The sequence below is a fragment of the Amblyraja radiata genome, chromosome 2 (genome assembly GCF_010909765.2).
Source record: "Amblyraja radiata isolate CabotCenter1 chromosome 2, sAmbRad1.1.pri, whole genome shotgun sequence".
Lineage (NCBI taxonomy): Eukaryota > Metazoa > Chordata > Chondrichthyes > Rajiformes > Rajidae > Amblyraja > Amblyraja radiata.
In genome coordinates this window covers 34,819,738-34,836,728 of record NC_045957.1, presented here as the reverse complement: position 1 = coordinate 34,836,728, position 16,991 = coordinate 34,819,738, and the positions used below count along the sequence as shown (strand labels likewise).

The 16,991-nt window shown below is 43.1% G+C and overlaps 1 protein-coding gene across 9 annotated transcripts in view; it reads right to left on the bottom strand.

The window, feature by feature from the left end:
- Window positions 1-16,991, bottom strand: part of wdr37 (WD repeat domain 37) — a 120,392-nt gene that overhangs the window by 52,789 nt on the left and 50,612 nt on the right. For 5 of the 9 annotated variants that reach the window (XM_033044826.1, XM_033044851.1, XM_033044835.1 and 2 more), the window contains 4 exons: window positions 12,933-13,029; window positions 9,004-9,099; window positions 7,086-7,150; window positions 6,658-6,741 (listed from right to left, as the gene is read on the bottom strand). In XM_033044826.1, coding sequence (XP_032900717.1) covers window positions 6,658-6,741; window positions 7,086-7,150; window positions 9,004-9,099; window positions 12,933-13,029 — 342 coding nt within the window. The remainder of the gene's footprint in view (window positions 1-6,657; window positions 6,742-7,085; window positions 7,151-9,003; window positions 9,100-12,932; window positions 13,030-16,991) is intronic. The other 4 variants (XM_033044871.1, XM_033044862.1, XM_033044879.1 and 1 more) reach the window with 1 other exon arrangement.

Sequence of the window (16,991 nt, the reverse complement as noted above, 5' to 3'; positions counted from 1 at the left end):
TAGTAGGCTTTTGGGTACTGTTACTATATTGTTCTCTTTTCACACATTATTACAACCTGATCAGTACTTTTGAATGGCCACTTGCTACTTCACTAAAGTGACAGTCCTATTTCCTGCAATTACTTCTCAGATCATGGAAGCCAGGCTGCATGTACTGTTGATTTGGGCATTTTGGCACTTAAAATCAGAAGAAAAGATTTTTGGACTTCCAAGAGTCACACACAGATTTTTAAAAGCGAAATCTTGGGATGAAATGGAAGCTTTTTAAATGTTGTCATTAAAGTTCCCCAAGACAACTGCACGGAACTACAGCATACTGATGAAGGAAATGGATGTTTCTGCAGCACTCTTCAATATAATCAAAGTTGCTACTGTCGTGTGTGGTATGGTGGCTCTTGGATCAAAATAAGAACCATTCGAAAAATATAAAGGAGAGAAGTAAAGAAGAAATTAAATTAATTAAATTCTGAGGGAACCTGAGAAAAAAAAAGCAATACATTCACACCATCTCTTTATAGATATGGAACTTTCTGAAATTATAACTAAACCTACAAGTTGGTCAAATCATCTAGTGTGATCTATTGCAAAAAAACAATAAACAACAAAACACTGATCCTGGAAAAAAGGTTCTAACCGTCTATCTATGCCTCTCATACTTTTATATATTTCTATCAGGTCTCCCCTCAACCTCCAACGTTCCAGATAAAACAATCCAAGTCTGTCCAATCTCTCCCTACGGCTAATACCCACCTCATTCTGGTAAACCACCTCAGCGCCTTTTCCAAAGGCTCCACACCCTTCCTGCAATAGTGCGAGCAGAAGTGCATGCGGTACTCCAAATGCAGTCCTATAAAGTTGCATCATGATTTCCTGACTCTTATACTCAATGCCCTGACCATGAAAACAATGATGCCATATGCCTTCTTTACTGCTCGATCTACTTGTGTTGCCACTCTCAGGGAGTTATGGAATTAGGACCCCAAGATCTCTCTGTACATTATTCAAGGTCACGCCATTTGTTAATTGTATATTTTCCTCTTACATCTGATCTCCCTGGGTGCAACATCTCATACCTGCTCAGATTAAACTCCACCTGCCATTTCTCTGCCCATTTCTGTGGCAGACCTATATCCCGCTGCATACTTTGACAGCCTTCCTCACAACCCACTGGTCACAGACCTCCAGCCTGAATATTGTCCTGTTGACCACAACTGTCTTCTATCAGCAAACCGGCTCTAAATCCATTCAATCAAGCAACTGTTAATCTAAAAGCAGCTAATTATACTAAAATATACAAATATATTCTGAGGTACAAAGGCAGCACAAAGTGAAGTTCAAAAGGGATTTGCTATGTAGCAAGTTAGTACATTGAAAAGCAATACTACTTGAATTTCAGAACATGTATACAGTATAATTAAATTTCTGTACAATAGACAGTACTCGGTCAATTTTACTTTCTTAGGGAATTAAAGTTATCTTCAATTGCACATAATGACCTTCACATCCAAATAATATTCTCAATAGTCTTTCTTGTACAGTTTGTTATACGAGTGCTATCAATTTTACAGCACAAATGTATTAGGAAACTACAGTACAGAAACAGACAACTAGTAGAAGTGCCTGCTTACAGCACAAGCAATCCAGGTTCAATCCTGACTGCCATGTGGAGATTTTCTCTGTGACCACAGAGTTTCCTCTCAAAGACATGCAAGTTGTGAGGCTAGTTGGCGGCTGTGTATTGCTCCAAGAGTATAGGTGAGTGGTGGAAGCTAACAGGATCTGATGGGAATGTGGGGAGAATTGCTCATGGGGCAATGGAACTGCTTTGTGAGCAAACAGACTGGATGAGCCAAATGGTCTATTTCTATATCATTTGGAAATATGCACCATTTAGTCCACTGGCCTTGCTGGACAACCTTCATCACACCGTACCTCTTTAATTTACTGTTACAGCATGGAAACAGGCACTCCAGTTTACTGAATCCATGCCATTCACACTAGATCTACAGTATCCAACTTTCTCTTCCACTGCCTACCCATTAGGGGCAATTTACAGAAAGCCAATTAACCTACAAACCCGTACGTCTTTGGGATGTGGAAGGAATCCGGAGCACCCAGAGGAAACCCACGCGGTCACAGGGAGAATGTCCAAACTCCACATGGACAGCACCGGAGGTCAGGTTCGAACCCAGGTCTTTAGCGCTGATGCAGTTGCTCTACGAGTTGTCCCATTGTGCTGCCCAAGTCATCAAACATGAAATAGAAGCAGGGTTAAACCAGTTAAACCAAACATAACATGCAGTAAGATAATAATGAAAGGTCCATCTTAATTTGATTTCTGTAGACATATTCCAAGCATTCTGCTGCATTCCCTCAAATGAACACCAAACTGCCCTGTTAAATCAATCCATGCAATTTATCTTTACCACTCCAGGTGGCAGTAATGACATGCTTTAAACACTTTAATGATTCTTAAATAAAGTCATGCCTGTTACTACGTTAACTCAAGGGTGCTTGTCCTTAAGCTGTACCTCGTTTATCATATTCACTGTACCCATCCTATCGAAGAAAACATTTATATGGCAAAATAAAGTCAAACGGTCTCATCCAAATGCTAGGAGATTTGAAATACCGAGGCAGTACCATTTTGTTTGTTATTATAAGATCATAGAGGTTCATATATGACTATGGCTGTTGTCAAATTGAGTCCTTGGTATGGAGATGATGGGGAAAATACATTTAAAACACTAATTGTAGTAACCCAATGGTAAGCACAGTGTGGTCATAATAAATGAGTGCAGACAGGATCAAAGTACATGGCTGATATTCTTAGTTAATAATTCTTGGTTAACTGATGTTAAAAATACACAAAATAAAATAAAAAGTGTTGGAAATACTTAGCAGACCTGGCAAAACCTGTGCAGAGAGAAGCAGTCTTACCCTTTCAGTACGATTACTTTTCTCCAGAACCAAACCAATGAATTCTTATGACCTAAAATATTCAATGTGTTTCTCTCTCCCGAGATGCTACCTAACCTGCTGAGCATTTCCAGTGTTTTCTATTTTATTTCAGGTATCTGAACTATTTTGATAGTGGATAAAATAACTGAAATTAGCCAGTGTCCTTAAAGATTCATTCTGCATTTGCCACATAATTTATCCTATACATCTAATTAACGGCAAAAACTGAAAACATCTTTTATTCTTTCCTTCCTCGCATTTTTCTCTTTCCCGTTGAAGGAATAAAATCCCCGTGGAGAAAAAAAAGCTCCATCTGTGATAGTCCGTGGGACAGAGGGGCCAACCGTGCACCCCATCCCCCCCCCTATGATCCTACTTCTTTGGTGTCATATTGTTCATTGGTATCTCTTCTGTCGGAAAAATAATGTTCCCAAGAAAAAAACTAATTTGGACTATGTTTTTTTAACCCTTATTTCAGTATATGTCAAAATTGTGTTTTTTCACACTTTGCCCTCTTTCTTGGGGTCTGTGAATTTGGTACTTGCAATTGAGTTGTTTCTTAGTAAAGATACATAATAAAGACACTAAATTAGGACCATATCATCTTCAACTCTATGAAAATCACCAAGCTCTGCCAGATGTTTCTCAAATTTGTTACGCTGTTGCTTCAGTTTGATTGGCTTGACTTTGCCGATTCCTTTGAAGGCACTTGTTGAAGGCACAGCCTGAGAACGCATGCAATCCCAGTAATGCTGAGTAGTATTCTGAGGAGGACTGTTTTGCAAAATGGGTGACATCTATTAGCCTTTGCCTGTTGCCTCTCCCTGTGTCAAAGAACATTGTGGTGTCTTGAATGCTGTTTGCATAGTGAAGCAATATGAAAAAGCTATCGCTGTCTGGGCTTTTGACTTGTACGTGGTCATAATCATTGCTCTTTGCCATAGTTGCAGCATAGGATGACCCACGAGTCTGTTTCTTCATGGTTTGACTTCAGGGATTGAATCTCAGACTGCAGTGTCACTTTCCCATTCTGAAAAATAAGAAGTGTGGCCTCTCCTTCCTTAATGAAGATCACCTTCCTTCCATGTAGCCTCTTGGCCATGATATGCTCACTCCACACATCAAGAAGAAGTTCAATGAGCTGTTACTTGTTCTCATCCTTGGTCAAGAACTGCTTCCAATCTCTTGGTTTTTTGATCTTTCCCCCTTTGATTATTCCCTTCTCCGCACACCCACGCCGTGTCCGTCAATTGACTTCACTGAATCTGGTTTGTACATATCGGTACAGAAGACTACATCATTAGATGACAATGCATTGATGATTTTGATGCCAATCTCTTTGAAGTTTGCAGGAATCTCTTTGAGATAGTAGAATGCAGCATTGCCATCTTCCACTATCAATGTCTTGTTACTGGCAGGTTGTGAATTGTCTACATCCTTCAATAGGTAGTGTAGGCCTCTTGGATTTATCAGTCCTTGCAAATAAGTTGTCTGATGTACCAATGGAGTAGGGTACATGGGTTAGAGAGTACTTCGTAATCTCCCGTAGATTGAGTTGACGGCCAGAACTTTGTGCTTTGACCATCAGTTGAAAAGCAATATCTCCTTGTTGCTAGTACTCTTTAACCTTTTGTTCAGATGGTTTCAGCTTCACTCTTGTCTTTGTTTCGGCCATGGTTTTGAGCTTCAGATTCTTGATGGGTTTGTAGAATGCTGCCTTTTTCTCGTCACTCTGTGATTAACTTCTCTTTCTGTTCTTTCCCTGTGGTAAGTACCTTTATGACATCTTTCTCAACTTCAGCTGGAACACGTGCACCAGAAGAGAGTACATACAACCCAGTCTTGTCAACTACGTCAACAGGATTCAGGAAGCTCTTTACAGCATCAACAGCTTTCTTTTCACATGCCTCACTTTTCCTTATCTCAGTTGGTTGTTGATCTCTGTGTTTGCTTCTGCGATTGGTACCAGAAGTCATGTCTGCGAATCTGAGAGTTGCAGAGAGAAAGTGTGCACTTTCTGTTGAAGTTCAAACTCATCTCTGATAAGCACTGTGATTCTCCAAGTTGCCAGAGAGCCCAACACCACTACCACCACCTCGAGATTTGCCATGCTTCATGATCGTCTCCTCAATCGTTTTATCAACTGCACATCGGTTTCCTGGTATGACCAACCTAGCGACACTGATGGCACCTCTTTCGAGGAAAGCCAGGCACCGGGATGTGATTCTTTGATGTTTGCCAAGAACACAGCAAGGTAGGTCAGATAGCGGGAGTAATTGTGACCACCAAAGATGAAGAAGAGATCGGGCATAAGAAACAGACAGTGCAAGTACAACGGAAAATTGTTCTCTTTCACAGACCTAATCAATGAGAGTAATCCACACAGGATCTATGTATGACAACCAAAATTGTGCATCTTCCCGAGAGATCCTTTTCGAACATCAGCTTTGAAGCTCTCATACGACTCCACCAATGTGTTGAGATCTGCATTGGCCATGACTTCAGCAAGTGCCTGCTTTGTTGGCGATCGGATTAGCTCTTGAAAGATGCCCTTTGATTCCTCTGGTATACCGGACAGCACTGCATCTTTCCCAGCCATAGACAGGAACCAGTAGACATGAGTCCCGAATCCATGAGGACATCCTGAAGTCCGGATCCTTCCATTTTCTTTCCAAGCATTTTGAAGTATGCCCAAATGACATGAAATGTGCCAATAAACACAATGTGTTTCTTGTACTTTGCAGGATGACGCCACACGAGAGGATATGCCTTCATGCAGACACCCAAGTCGAATGTTGTAATGACATTTTCTTGACCAACCTCATGACTTGCTTCTTCAGAAGCTCGTAAACACTCTTGAACTGTACTAAATTCTGTGATGGGATGATTGATCACAGGATAGTAGTCAATTGTGGCCACATTTGAAGGCACCTCACCTGTTGCTGAGACAAATCCAGCCCAAGCTGGAAGCTCTTGACCTTTCTCACTACTCGCTTTCCGGGAAAGCATCCATGCCAGATCTTTTCTTGTACACTGTATGAATGCTTCATCCCCATCATCACGCTTCCAGTGCTGCACTCGAAAATCTGGATTTGCTTTCCATAGGATGATGGAAGAGGGCCCAAACACAATTTTGACATAGATTTAAGGGGTTAAAAAACATAGTCCAAATTAGTTTATTTCGTGGGAACATAATTTTTCCGACAGAAGAGATACCAATGAACAAAATGACACCCAAGCAGTAGGATCATAGGGGTGGGGGGGAGGGTACACGGTTGGCCCCTCTGGCCCACGGACTATGACCAAATAGGATTGTTTGAGAATTGGAGAAATAAAACAGACTCAAAAAAATTATAGCTTCAACCATTGCATCAAAAAGGTTATTCAGGATCCATGCTAATGATCTTACTGATCCAGGTGTCTGAAGAAAAATGATGCTCACATGTTAGTACACTTATGTTTTACCTCTACTTTTGCACTCGAGTTAAAAACACGAATCTGACTTTAAACACACATTGTACGCTGTGTTAAGGACGTGAAACAAAGAGCTTATCAATGTCTCAACAATGAATTACACACCAAAGGCATTTGACGTTATATGTTTCAAAACATTGTACAGTCCATTAGGTTGCAGGAATTCCATCACTGTTACCAGTTGATGCAACATGCAAACAGATTCACTGGAAAATAAATTACCCACGAGTCTCCACCCCACAACTCCCAACTTCCCATGTTGAAGTTCCGTGCTCCAATTGCTTTGCCTGGGAAAGAGTTTGACCGCTACATCATGGGCAGAAGAAAAGACTTGAGGTATATGGCTTGCAGGAAACGCAGGAATATTAGACTGGATTAATTTTAGATCATCAATTTGGAACATATTCTATTAAGATCATCCCCAAAAAATAAACAAAACATTTAATTAAAACATAATTAAGAGTCTTTATTTCAATCATCTGTCTTTTAATTATGTCTATTTTACTGAAAGAGAACCAGCTTAAAAATATATATATATATTGCATAGAGCTGTCATCATTCAGCAACATGTCAGGAGGGAATATTAGTTTACATATATTCATTTTGGCTAAAGGTGCATTGTACACTTTGTATGCATATCAACGACATACCTTGCTAGTAGAGGCCTTGTAAGTTGTTTTCAGTTTCTGAGATAATTGGCTGGTACTGTGACTGGCTACATTAATTCAAACAGAACTTTGGTCAACCAGTAAATAACATACATAGGTCAGATAATGAATGCTGAACATTTCGTAACAGGACCCAAGTGACTCATGAAATGAAACAAAATGAAAAGTATTTTATTTAAAATATATTCTGGCAGAGATCGAAAAATGCTATTTGTTAACACGTCCACAGCATTTTTGAAATTTATTCTCCAACCATAGTTTGTACTAAAAAAACATATGTTGCAAAGTTGGGGACAATCACTAAGCATCAAAAGTATGGAATATTTTGGAAGTATAACTGAGCACAATATTTAAAAATATAACATCTATCTATATTACAAAATCTCTGTTCTTGACCGCTTTTGGCCTTCTGTGCTGCGATTTCCGAGAGAACGCCGCCACCTACGGCCGTCATTTTTGGCCACCTCGCTCAGAGCCCCCTTCAGCCGCATGTGTGCCGAGGATTTTTCCCGTCGATGAAAAATGACAGAGATATTAATGTTTTTACAAAATTCCCCATTCTCTCTGCTGCCCCTGCTGGAGGGAGGGGGAGGGACTATAAAACCAGGAAGTGGTGTGCCTCAATCAGTCTCTGCAAGTGGTGTGCCTCAATCAGAGCTCTGAATAACACTGAACAAATGTCTCCACAGCTGTCAGTACCCATAATGTGGTTTGAAAATGAAAATATGGATAGTTTGAGGAAATAATCACTGCCTGCAAATGGTTGTTTGGGTTGAAGTAAAAAATAACCCTCTCTCTCTCTCCCCTCCTCACACTCCCCACCTCTCTCTCCCTATCCCTCTCTCTTTATCTCTCTCTCTCCCCCCCGTCTCTCTCCCTTTCTCTCTCTCTCTCCCCTCCTCTCTCCCCCCTCTCCCCATCACCCCCCATCTCCTCCCCCCTCTCCTATCCCCCCCACTCCACTCCCCCCCCCTCCTCCCTCCTCTCCCCCCCTCTTCTCTCCCCCCCCTCTCCTCTCCCCCCTCCTCTCCCCCTCTCCTCTCAACCCCTCCCCCCCTCTCCTCTCCTCTCCCCCCCTCCTCTCCTCCCCCCCCTCCTCTCCTCCCCCCCTCTCCTCTCATCTCCCCCCCTTGCCCCCATCTCTCTCTCTCCTCTTTTTCTCCCTCTCCTCCCCTCCCCCACCATCCCTCCCCTAAACCCCCCTCCCCTCCACACACCCCTACCCCCTTCCCTCCCCCTTACCCCCCTCTCAGCACCCCCTCTCTCTCCCCTCACTCTCACCCTCTCTCTCTCCTCCCCCACCTTTCCCCCCTCACCCACCCTCCCTCTTCTCCTCCTCTCCACCCCATCCCTCTTGTCCTTCTCTGTCTCTCTCTCTGTCTCTGCCCCTTCTCTCTCTGCTCTCACTCTCTAACCCCCCCCCCCCCCCCCCCCCCCTCTCTAGATGTGACTGCAAGTTGGGGGCTATGCATCAGTAGATAGGGTGGTTATGGGGTAAAAGGAGCAAATTAATAATATTAATATAAGAGCAAGTGGGGGTAATTAGCGTGAGGGCGGGGGGGGGGGGGAGTGAAGTGTACTGAAGTGTAGCAGCTAAATATTGTACAGTTTCAGAGTTTTGTGAAATAATATTCTTACATATTTTATTGCTGCATGTAAACATTAATCCTAAATATATAACATCCTCTCAATCTCTGAACTTCCAATAATTTTGTTATAAAAGGCTCTGGATTTTTTTTTATATGGATAATCAATTGTACTTTTTCTCTCCAACTTCTCACCACTCCCATTGTTTTCCCAAGTTTTGAAATATTCTTTCCAGGATGGACTGTCCAAATATTTCCAACATTCCAGTGGCAGAACCCCAATGTACCCATATCTGAAAAAATACTTCATTAACCTTTTGCCTTCAACTGTCCTTTGCTCAAATCTCCCCCATCCACTGTCTGGCCTTCAGCTGTCAAGCGATCATTCAAGGTTTCAATTTCTCTTCGCACTGCAAGGTTGGATGGAAAAAAGAAAGCATCAGGAGACCTCAGTATGACAATAAAATCATCAATTAATCACTTGATTAGATGCCATAATTTAAGGAAATTTTACAAAGCAGTTACATTATATATAATCAGGTGAGTTCTGAACAAAATGAACTCCTGTTCAGTCACGAGTTGAATGCTGCTACATTTCTTCAGCTAAAATGTGCTGCAACACACAAGTAAATATATTTAATGCTATTTAGTTTATAGAAACAAGACTGCTTAGAACATAAAACAGTATAGGAATAGACATTTTAGCCCACCAAGCCTGTGCAAACCATGAGGTCATTCCACCTGCCTGCACATGTTCTGTATTCCTCCATCCATGCTTGTTCATGTGTCCAGGGCCGGATTTACCTATAAGCTAGCCAAGGTTAAGCTTAGGGCCTCGAGGTCTAGGGGGGCCTCCGGCCAAGGCAGGACACCTACCGTTCAACTCTGGGCGGGCCCCCCTCTCTATCTCTCTCTCTCCATCTCCCCCCGCTATCCGTGTCCGGGCCGCCGGGCTCCGCTTGCTCCTCATCCGCCTACACGGCAGGCCGCCTTGCACATGCGCATTGCTGCGGCCTGCACGTCCTCCCCCCTGCACATGCGCACAACCACATCATCGGCCGCCCTGCGCATGCGCACTGCAACGGCAACTGGTCACTTTCTCCCTCGCTTTGAATTGTGGGAGATTTGGCCGCCATGGCTGTCCGGTCGCTGCCTCGCCGCCAGCGCTGAAAACCAACACGGAGGGGGCCTCACAAGTGGAACAGCTTAGGTCCTCTCTTCATCTAAATCCGGCCCTGCATGTGTCCCTCTAAATGCCTCTTGTTCATATCTGTTATTTTCACCTCACCCGGCAACACTTTCTAGGCTTCTATCAGTTTGTTAAAAAAAAGTTGCCTTGCAAACCGCCTTTAAACTTTTCCCCTCTCACCTAAAAGGATTTGACATTTCCACCTCAGGGAAAAAGACTCTATCTACCCCTCTCATATGTTATATACATCTATCAGGTCATGCATCAGCCTCCGATGCTCCAAAGCAAAGGCCCCACCCCCTGTTTAGCTCATACTCTAATCCAGGCAACATCCAAATGAACCTCTTCTGTACCCTCTCCACAGTCTCTGTATCCATTAATAGTATGGTGATCAGACTATCAATAATATCTCAAATATGCCAAAACACATTTTAATGCATTACACAATGCCCTAACCAATGAAGACAAGCATACCGAACACCACCTTTATCACCTTTCTGTAAGTTTGTAAGTCATAGGAGCAGAATTAGGCCATTCAACCCATCGATCATGGCTGATCTATCTATCCCTCTCAATCCCATTCTCCTGCCTACTCCCTGTAACATTTGACACCCTTACTAATCAAGTACCTGTCAATCTTGCTTTTAAAATACTCAAAGACTTGGCCTCCACAGCCATTTGTGGTAATGAATTACATTTGTGTTGCCTCTTTCAAAATGCATCACCTCACACTTGTCTGGATTAAACTCTGCTTCTGTCATTTCCCTGTCCAAATTTCCATTCACCATTCTGCTGTATCTTTTAACAACCATTCTTGCTATCCAAATCTCCACAATTGTGTTGTCTGCAAACCTACGATTCAAACTACCTACATTTTCAACCAAATCATTAATACACACTACAATCTGTGGTCCCAGCAATGGTAATTGTGGACCACCACTGGTCACAAATCTCGAGTCAGAAATACACTTCTCTGCAGTACTCTTTTTCTTCTGTGATCAAACCAATTTTAGATCCAATTTATCAATTCACCAGTAAACCCATATGACCTAATCTTCCAGACCAGCCTACCTTGTCAAATGCTTTACTAAAATCCAATTAGACAATATCCACTGGACAACCCTCATCAATTACCTTCATCACTTCCTCAAAAGACTATTTGCTGAAACAAAGCAATTATAGATAAAGAATTCCAGCCACACACACACACATATATATATATATACACACACATATACATGCATACACATACCCAACACCCATATACACACATACACACACCACATATACATATATACACACATACACACTCTTCAATGTTAACATTCTGGAAAATGCTGAAAAAATGGGCGAAGAGAAAATCATTTTTCACACAGAGAGTGGTGAATCTGTGGAATTCTCTGCCACAGAAGGTAGTTGAGGCCAGTTCATTGGCTATATTTAAGAGGGAGTTAGATGTGGCCCTTGTGGCTAAAGGGATCAGGGGGTATGGAGAGAAGGAAGGGATGGGATACTGAGTTGGATGATCAGCCATGATCATATCGAATGGCGGTGCAGGCTCGAAGGGCCGAATGGCCTACTCCTGCACCTATTTTCTATGTTTCTATGTAAGAGACAGGATGAAGAGAATGAAAAAAGGCACTATATTAATTTCTATGTGCAACCACCTTCTAGTTTAAAGTTTACACAAATGAATGTGATCAAGGAAAGGTTTGGCTTGGTACTTTGTTAGCAATAGCTAAGCAGCTACTAACAAAAATCCAGGATTCAGGATTTGAATTTGCAGATCAGTAAGCTTGTTCCTCAAAGTGACCCAACTACAAGGCAGCTCAAGACTGCACTCCACCTTAAATCTAAACTGAAATGGAAGGATGCAAGTTCTTACTAGATACTTCCTGAGATGGGGAAGTATAACTATGAAATAAGTGTATTTATAAAGTGTCAGAGAAGACTGCTGAGTATATGTGATCCAAGTTAGAGAACACTATTCAGTTTCCAGTGGTTCGGGGGTCAAGATTAAGTGTAAAATATTCTGAAAAAGTAACAAGTGAAACGTGTTAAAGTAGAGGGATTTAAGGCTGTGGATTGCACTGGAGTTATAGTTGCAAGTAGAGGGCATTACACATTTAGGGAATGATCAGATTTAAGGGACATGAAATGCAATAGGAATACAAATTCAGGGATATTAGTTCTCTGGAGCATAACCTCCAAAGGCCAGGGATGCCAAATGGCATTTTATAACTATTAAGGCTTCCTCCTCCCTTGTACCTCTCAAGAGATAAAATTAATATCATATTTCGGCTGAAGAGGCAGAAAATTAGACATTTCACAAAATCATATTTTTAAAAACATTACAACTTTTAAAAGTGTTAGGTTATTCCTTATTTCCCATACAAGTGGCTAGATTTCCATATAAGTGGCGGAAACCACCAGGTGGCGCCAGCAATGGCTGCCTCGCCAACAGTCTGTCTGTCCTTTCCTTCTTTGTGTTTAATAGTACGTGTTAAATGTATGTTTTTAGTGTTATTTAGCTTGTTTTATGTGGGGGGTGAGGGGGGGGGGGGGTTGGTGAACTTTAACATCGCGGAGCCCACGATCCCGTTGCCAGGGATCGACCTCAGAGCTCCAACTGTGGGTGCTTGCGGACTTTAACATCAGGGACCGACATCGGGAACAACAAGCTGTGGGAGTTTCGACCGCCCCGTTGCGGGAGTTTCGATCGCCCCGATACGGGAGCTTTGATCGCCGGCTGCGGGAATTTCGATCGCGCCGACGGATGGTTCGACTGCCCCGACCGCGGGAGAATAAAGAGGAAGAAGATTCCCTTCCATTTTTTGCCTTCCATCAGTGAGGAATGTGGGGAATCCGCTGCGGTGGATGTTTATGTTAACTCTTATGTAGTTGTGTGTCTCGTTGCTCTTTTTATCGTATGGCTGTATGGTAATTTGCATATCACTGTACCTTAATTGGTACATGTGACAATAAAAGACCTCCTGAAACCTTTGAGATTGTCTTTAGCTGCTCTCAAGGTGTCTGCACACATCAGATACTCACATTCAATATTTTCAATGTACAAATTTTCAAATTCACGCTCAATCTGTCCAAATAGTTCCAGCAACGTTTGCCGAATTGATGGTGGCAATTTTGAATCCTAGAAAGAAAATAAAGTTAAGAATCACTAGCTGTTTAGAAAATACATAATTCCCATCAAAGTGCGACTATAAGACTGCCGCCTTAATCAGAATGCTAATGGTCGTTCTGTCTGAATATCTGAACTAAAAGATAAATATTGTTTGTCTCTACACATGGGCTAAGTCTGCAGTACAAATGCTCAATACTGCAAAGCAGCATGATATAGATACTACAAAGTTGATGCTCCTAATGAAAAGACAAACCATTGTGGTAAGTTCTATTTGAATGTAAGACTTGGAGAAACAGCTGTTTCTCCAAGTTTAATAATAACAATTTCTGCATACTTCCAGTACTTTAAGACGAACATTCATTCATATCAAATGTCAATGTGTATGTCAGCCTTTATTCCATCTCACTTCTCCATCGAACACGTGTGCATGTGTGTGAGTGTGCGTGCGTGAGATTTTAAATATTGAATTGAAAGACATTTCTGAACATATATGTGTGTGTGTGTGAGTGAGTGTGTGTGTGTATATATATATTCATAGATATTCATATATATACATATATATATATATATATATATACACAAATATATAAACATACATATATACACAAATATATAAACATACATATATACACAAATATATATACATACATATATATACACATATATATACACACACATACATATATATACACATATATATACACACACATACATATATATACACACATGTGTGTGTGTGTGTGTGTGTGTGTGTGAGATTTTATAATCTCACACGTGCCGTTTCATTTATGACAAATCAGCCAGCATGAACTAGCATTAAAAGGGAGCTTTGGCCAATAAAATATATAAATCTGTTTCCTGACACCTACAGTACCAGGTGCAGAATCTCAACTTTTAATGCCTGAGTGAAAACAAAACTAGCTTCATCACAGTGTAAAAAGTATAAGACCATGACTAAATACACAGAACTGCAGTGCGAAAAAAAAGGTGCTCAAATTGAACAACCTTCTGACTGCCCTTTGCCATCTAACAGAAGAAACCAACAGAGGTTTTGCAAATAAGGACAAGGAAGATTTGGAGTCAACCTTGTTTCTATAATGGGAACGCAAAGATGACCTGATGCTCCAGCAGTCTGTAGGGAAATTTGCAATATTTGCATCAGCAGTCATTTCTCCCAGCTAACTTGCTGAAAGTTAAAACTATTTTCAACCGCAAACTGTAGCACCAAAAATATCAAATGGTTGCTCCATCCATCCATCCATCCATCCATCTATCTATGCATAACTAAACCGCTCATCTTGTTACCTTCCGGTTTGCGTTGTTTTTACATTTGCGCAGAAATGGTATGCGATAGCGCTGCGATATTTCGCCAACTTACTCACCGTTGTCCTGTGCTGCTAATGCACCAAGTTTTGTTCCGATCGGTGGTATATTTTAAAAGTTATTAAGGTTTAAAAATATTTTAAAAACCATGCATGCGCAGCTGGTTTCCTCTCCCGTCTGTCAACAGCGACGCCCCTTCCTGCACCATCGCCGCACTGATAGGCCTCCTCCACTGTCAGTCACCGGTCGTGGCCCGCCTCCCTGCCGTCGTCCACCTTCCTGCCAGCGCAGCCCGCCTTCCTGCTGGAGCCCGCCTTCCTGCCAATGCAACCCGCCTTCCTGCCAATGCAACCCGCCTGCCTGCGCAGCCCGTCTCCCTGCCTGTGCCAACCATCTCTCTGCCGGTGCCCACTTTCCTGCTGGCGCGACCCGCTTTCCTTCCAACGCCCGCCTGCTGGCGCGGCCTTCCTGCCAAAGATCCCAAGGACTGGGCGCCGAGCCTGGGTCTGAGGGCACCAACGGCTGATGCTTCTCCGGGGCACACAAGAAGGGAAAGGAGCGGCAACCTTGAGATCCTGGGGAGATGAGGAGAGTGGCGGGGATGAGGGAGGGGGGGGAGGGGGTGGGAGGGTGGGATGGGGAAAGGAGTTATGGGGGGGATGGGGGGGAGTGACTGAGGGTAGCGGAAAAGAGATGCGAGAGAGGGATAGGGAGAGGGTAGGAGGAGTGGGGATAGAAGAGGGAGGTGGTGAGGAGGGAGAGTGGGGGAGGTGGGGGAATAGAGGGAGAGGAGGGGAGAGTGGGGGAGGTAGGGAGTGGGGAATAGAGGGAGAGGAGGGAGGGGGGAGTGACTGAGGGTAGGGGAAAGGAGAGGGAGGGAGAGGTGAGGGAGGGATTGGGGAGGGGAAAGAAGAGGGAGAATGAAGAGGAGGGGGAGGGATTGCTGGGGGATATGGGGAAATGAGCCACGCCCGCGCAGTTGTGGGCTACAGGTGAGTGGTGGAATATTGCATTGGGGGAACGGATTGCGTGGGGGGGACAAGGCCTCACGTGTGACAGGGACCCAATGGGTCCCACTTAGTCTAGTGTTTTGTAAAATTGTTCTAAAGCTAATACAAAAATAATGGTAGTCAGTGCCATCATGCAAACATCTGAAGACCATGATCCCGATCCTCTCCTTCACAACACTCCTGCTATCCCCGCAACTTTACCCCGGGCCAGACTCCCCAAACGTTGTGAAAGCAACTCTTTCCCCCCACCCCCACACCCGGGAAATACGGTATTTAAAAACATAAAGCACCAAGAAATGTACTTACCATATTATCGGTACATGAACTCCATTCTTCTCTTTGTTTCCTAAGATACACTTCAAATAATGACAATCCATATTTGAAAACCCCGCCAAGAAACTAGCGCTGCGCATGCGCAGTAGGCTGCTGCACCTGCGCAGTGCTGCAAAGGCAGCATTTCAGCTGCCTTCAGCCCCGCTTTAAATTGATGATTTCAGGCAGCGCTGACGGCACGTGGGCTGCACAGACCTTCAAGGGTTACAAGCGCTGCGGATGAAAGGCACGGAGAATTATGCCTACCTAAGAGATCGATCTCTTGGATAGGCATAATTCTCCCATGCCTTTACTATTTATATTTAGTAATTACCATTTTATAATTTTAATCAGATCCTACCTTACCGACCCTGACGGCACGTGCCTGGTTGACAGCCATGCAGGTTGCTGTGGAAATGAGAGAAAACCACTGGAACACTGCACGTTCTGGGGTACAGACAACATCATCACTGAGGTGCACAGTACACGGATGCTGTGACCTGTCTGCCAAAGCACAGCACTGGGAATTTAATATAAGAGTTCAGCAGGACCCCAAAGGCTGAATATCAAAAGCATCACACTTTGTTATTAGGCGCACAAACATGACCACGCGGGGCAGAGTGATGCATCTAGCAGTGTCCTGGCCTTGGGGTCTGTCTGCAGTGAGTTTGATATTCTCCTTGCAACCACGTGGATTTCTTCCATATGTTCCATTTACAGCCCAAAAATGTACAGGCTGATTAATTAGTCAGAATCAGAGAGTTAATCAGCGTGGAAACAGACCTTTCGGCCCACCATCTGCACGAGTGCCACCTGCCTGTGTTTGGCCCATTTTCATCTAAACCTATCTTATCCTGTCAATGTACCTATCCAAATGTCTTACATGTTGTGATAGTACCTGTTTCAACCACCTCTTCTGGCAGCTCGTTCCATATACCCATCACCCTGTGTGTGAAAAGGTTGTCCCTCAGGTTCATATAAAATGTTTCCCCTCTCACCTTCAAACTATATCCTTTGGTTCTCGATTCCCCCACTCTGGATCTTATGCACCTCAATTAGATCACCTCTCATCCTCCTGCACTGTATCGGAATAACATGCTTGTGATGCCCAACCTCGCCCTATAGTTCAGGCCCTGGCAACATCCTCGTAAATACTCTCTGCACTCTTTCCAGTTTAACATAACCTTTCCTATAGCAGGGTGACCAAAACTGAACACAATACTCCAAACACTAGCTAGAAGACTAAGTCAATATGTTAGTAAATTAATAAATGAGGATCAAACGGGATTTATACCTAAGAGACATTCATTTAATAACCTGAGACGT